The sequence below is a fragment of the Patagioenas fasciata genome, chromosome 34 (genome assembly GCF_037038585.1).
Source record: "Patagioenas fasciata isolate bPatFas1 chromosome 34, bPatFas1.hap1, whole genome shotgun sequence".
Taxonomy (NCBI): Eukaryota; Metazoa; Chordata; class Aves; order Columbiformes; family Columbidae; genus Patagioenas; species Patagioenas fasciata.
In genome coordinates, this window is record NC_092553.1 from 2865001 (window position 1) to 2870000 (window position 5000).

General features: G+C 47.9%; 1 protein-coding gene across 2 annotated transcripts in view; it reads right to left on the reverse strand.

The window, feature by feature from the left end:
- Nucleotides 1-2360: 2360 nt before the first annotated feature.
- The window catches only part of LOC136114449 (E3 ubiquitin-protein ligase TRIM7), a 19532-nt gene continuing 16892 nt past the window's right edge, over nt 2361-5000 (reverse strand). For both annotated transcript variants that reach the window (XM_071800983.1, XM_065859809.2), the window contains one exon: nt 2361-5000. This exon is cut by the window's right edge and continues 371 nt beyond it. In XM_071800983.1, coding sequence (XP_071657084.1) covers nt 4857-5000 — 144 coding nt within the window. In that variant the 3' untranslated portion in view covers nt 2361-4856.

The window sequence follows — 5000 nt, forward strand, 5'->3', positions numbered from 1 at the left end:
CCCAAAAACACCCAAATCTACCCAAATCTCCAGCATCCCAAAAACCACCTGAACTGCCCCAAAATTCCAGCATTGCCCAAAAACACCTGAATTGCCCCAAATCTGGCGCCATCAAAATGGCCGCAAATGCCCCAAATCGCCACCAGGCCCCAAAACCACCTGAATTACCTCAGATTTGGGTCATCACCCAAAAACACCCAAATCCACCCAAATCTCCAGCATCCCAAAAACCACCTGAACTGCCCCAAAATTCCAGCATCACCCAAAAACACCTGAATTGACCCAAATCTGGCGTCATCAAAATGGCCGCAAACGCCCCAAATCGCCACCAGGCCCCAAAACCACCCGAATTACCTCAGATTTGGGTCATCACCCAAAAACACCCAAATCCACCCAAATCTCCAGCATCCCAAAAACCACCTGAATCGCCCCAAAATTCCAGCATTGCCCAAAAACACCTGAATTGCCCCAAATCTGGCGTCATCAAAATGGCCGCAAATGCCCCAAATCGCCACCAGGCCCCAAAACCACCTGAATTACCTCAGATTTGGGTCATTACCCAAAAACACCCAAATCCACCCAGATCTCCAGCATCCCCAAAAACACCTGAATTGCCCCAAAATTCCAGCATTGCCCAAAAACACCTGAATTGCCCCAAATCTGGCGTCATCAAAATGGCCGCAAATGCCCCAAATCACCATCAAGCCCCAAAACCACCTGAATTACCTCAGATTTGGGTCATTACCCAAAAACACCCAAATCCACCCAGATCTCCAGCATCCCCAAAACCACCTGAATTGCCCCAAAATTCCAGCATTGCCCAAAAACACCTGAATTGCCCCAAATCTGGCGCCATCAAAATGGCCGCAAATGCCCCAAATCGCCACCAGGCCCCAAAACCACCTGAATTACCTCAGATTTGGGTCATTACCCAAAAACACCCAAATCCACCCAAATCTACAGCATCCCAAAAACCACCTGAATCACCCCAAAATTCCAGCATTGCCCAAAAACACCTGAATTGCCCCAAATCTGGCACCATCAAAATGGCCGCAAATGCCCCAAATCGCCACGAGGCCCCAAAACCACCCGAATTACCTCAGATTTGGGTCATTACCCAAAAACACCCAAATCCACCCAAATCTCCAGCATCCCCAAAACCACCTGAATTGCCCCAAAATTCCAGCATTGCCCAAAAACACCTGAATTGACCCAAATCTGGCGTCATCAAAATGGCCGCAAATGCCCCAAATCACCATCAAGCCCCAAAACCACCTGAATTACCTCAGATTTGGGTCATTACCCAAAAACACCCAAATCCACCCAAATCTCCAGCATCCCAAAAACCACCTGAACTGCCCCAAAATTCCAGCATTGCCCAAAAACACCTGAATTGACCCAAATCTGGCGTCATCAAAATGGCCGCAAACGCCCCAAATCGCCATCAAGCCCCAAAACCACCTGAATTACCTCAGATTTGGGTCATTACCCAAAAACACCCAAATCCACCCAAATCTCCAGCATCCCCAAAAACACCTGAACTGCCCCAAAATTCCAGCATCACCCAAAAACACCTGAATTGACCCAAATCTGGCGTCATCAAAATGGCCGCAAACGCCCCAAATCGCCATCAAGCCCTAAAACCACCTGAATTACCTCAGATTTGGGTCATTACCCAAAAACACCCAAATCCACCCAAATCTCCAGCATCCCAAAAACCACCTGAACTGCCCCAAAATTCCAGCATCACCCAAAAACACCTGAATTGACCCAAATCTGGCGCCATCAAAATGGCCGGAAATGCCCCAAATCGCCATCAAGGCCCAAAACCACCTGAATTACCTCAGATTTGGGTCATTACCCAAAAACACCCGAATCCACCCAAATCTCCAGCATCCCAAAAACACCTGAATTGCCCCAAAATTCCAGCGTTGCCCAAAACCACCTCAATTGACCCAAATTTGGCGTCATCAAAATGGCCGCAAACGCCCCAAATCGCCACCAGGCCCCAAAACCACCTGAATTACCTCAGATTTGGGTCATTACCCAAAACCACCTCAACCATCCCAAATGCCCCAAATTCGACGTTTTCCGGCCCATTTCCATCGGGAAGAACCAAGCGGAGAATTTGAGCTCGTGCGGCACCTTCGGCGCTTTATTTTGGGCTTTATTTTGAGGTTTTGGGGCCCGTCCAACGTTGGATTTTTGTTGCGGAAACGGCGTAAATTGTGACGTAAGAAACATCGCGTGTTCCTCGTTTTGGGGGATTTCTATTTATTGATAGATTTTCTACCCAAATTGGGTCATTTTGCTCACAATTCGGTCTTTATGGGAGTTGTTGGAGCTTTAAATAACGTGGATTTCAAGCCAAACTCAAATTACGTTTAATTAAATTAAAATAAATCAGAATAAAATATAATAACACACAATAATTCATTTCAGGAGGAGCGAAACTTCCCGATTTGATTCGATTTGTTCAAGAATATCTCAATTTGATCCAATTTGATCAAGGACTTCCCAATTTGATCAAGAACTTCCCAATTTGATCAAGAACTTCCCAATTTGATTTGATTAGATTGAGAACTTCCCAATTTTATTTGATTAGATCAAGAACTTCTGAATTCAATCAAGAACTTCCCGATTTGATTCAATTTGATCGAGAACTTCCCAATTTGATCGAGAACTTCCCAATTTGATTTGATTAGATCAAGAACTTCTCAATTTGATCAAGAACTTCTCAATTTGATTTGATTAGATCAAGAACTTCCCAATTTGATCCAATTTGATCAAGAACTTCCCAATTTGATCAAGAACTTCTCAATTTGATCAAGAACTTCCCAATTTGATTTGATTCGATCAAGAACTTCCCAATTCGATCAAGAACTTCTCAATTTGATTTGATTAGATCAAGAACTTCTCAATTTGATCAAGAACTTCCCAATTCGATCAAGAACTTCCCAATTCGATCCAATTTGATCAAAAACTTCCCAATTTGATCCAATTTGATCAAGAGCTTCCCCACTGGATTCAATTACATCAAGAACTTCTCAATTTGGTCAAGAACTTCCCGTTTTGATTCAATTTGATCAAGAATGTCTCAATTTGATCGAGATCTTCCCGATTTGATCCAATTTGACCGAGAACTTCCCGATTTGACTGAGAACTTCCTGATTTGATCCAATTAGACCAAGAACTTCCCAATTTGATTGAGAAGAAAGGGCCTTGGCCCGGCCCAGCTCTGAATGGGCGCCCGAAGTGTCGTCTCCACCTTTCCCACCGGACCTTTACCCCCCAAACATTTCAATTTCTCAGTCATTGATGCTCCAAAACCTCCAATCAGCTCCAATATTGATCCTTAGGCCCACGTGAGAAGATAAACCCACCCATCCATGGTCAGACATGGAGCCCCCAACCTCCTCATCCAAAGGTTGGGTTGAGCTGGGCTTAAGGTGGCGACCATGACCTCCTGGGCTTTGCTGATGGTTCCAATAGGTGTTCTCTGGTTTAGTTCTGGTTTAGGTTGATCTGAAGGTCCCACATGCACCTTGTCCTGATTTGAGTCTCTAGTGCTCATCACCATTGTTCAAGTGGAGACCACGGAGCTCAAGTGGAGACCATGGACCCCAAGAGAAGGGAGCTCAAGTGGAGACCATGGGCCTAAAGTGGAGACCATGGGCCTAAAGTGGAGACCATGGGCCTAAAGAGAAGGGACCTCAAGTGAAGCTCATGGACCTCAAGAGGAGACCACGGATCTCAAGAGGAGACCATGGGCCTAAAGTGGAGACCATGGGCCTAAAGAGAAGGGACCTCAAGCAAAGCTCATGGACCTCAAGAGGAGACCACGGATCTCAAGAGGAGACCACGGCCCTCAAGAGGAGGGACCTCAAGTGAAGCTCATGGGCCTCAAGTGGAGACCACAGACCTCAAGAGAAGGGACCTCAAGCAGAGCCCATGGACCTCAATTGGAGACCACGGACCTCAAACAAAACCCATGGGCCTCAAGTGGAGACCACGGACCTCAAGTGAAGCCCATGGACCTCAAGTGAAGACCACAGACCTCAAGAGAAGGGACCTCAAGCAAAGCCCATGGACCTCAAGTGGAGACCACGGGCCTCAAGAGGAGACCACGGACCTCAAGTGAAGCCCATGGACCTCAAGTGAAGACCACAGACCTCAAGAGAAGGGACCTCAAGCAAAGCCCATGGACCTCAAGTGGAGACCACGGGCCTCAAGAGGAGACTACGGACCTCAAACAAAACCCATGGGCCTCAAGTGGAGACCACGGACCTCAAGAGAAGTGACCTCAGGAGGAGACCACGGACCTCAAGAGAAGCCCATAGACCTCAAGTGGAGACCACGGACCTCAAACAAAACCCATGGGCCTCAAGTGGAGCCCATGGACCTCAAGTGGAGACCACAGACCTCAAACAAAGCCCATGGGCCTCAAATGAAGACCACGGACCGCAAGCAAAGCCCATGGGCCTCAAGTGGAGATCACAGACCCCAAGTGAAGCCCATGGACCTCAAGTGGAGACCACGGACCTCAAGTGGAGACCATGGACCTCAAACAAAACCCATGGGCCTCAAGTGGAGACCACGGACCTCAAACAAAACCCATGGGCCTCAAGTGGAGACCACGGACCTCAAGAGAAGGGACCTCAAGCAAAACCCATGGACCTCAAGTGGAGACCACGGACCTCAAATAAAACCCATGGGCCTCAATTGGAGACCACGGACCTCAAGTGGAGCCCATGGGCCTCAAGTGGAGGGACCTCAAGCAAAGCCCATGGACCTCAAGTGGAGACCACGGACCTCAAGTGGAGACCACGGACCTCAAGCAAAGCCCATGAGAAGCCTCAGGGACACAGTTTGATGTAGGTGACGGTGGAGCAGACGGAAAAGAGAGGGAAAACCTTCTCCTGGAAGGCCACGTTGAAGGTGAAGATGTGCTGCATGTTGTCGGCGTTGTAGAACGACACCTCCTCCCCTTCGTAGTCCAG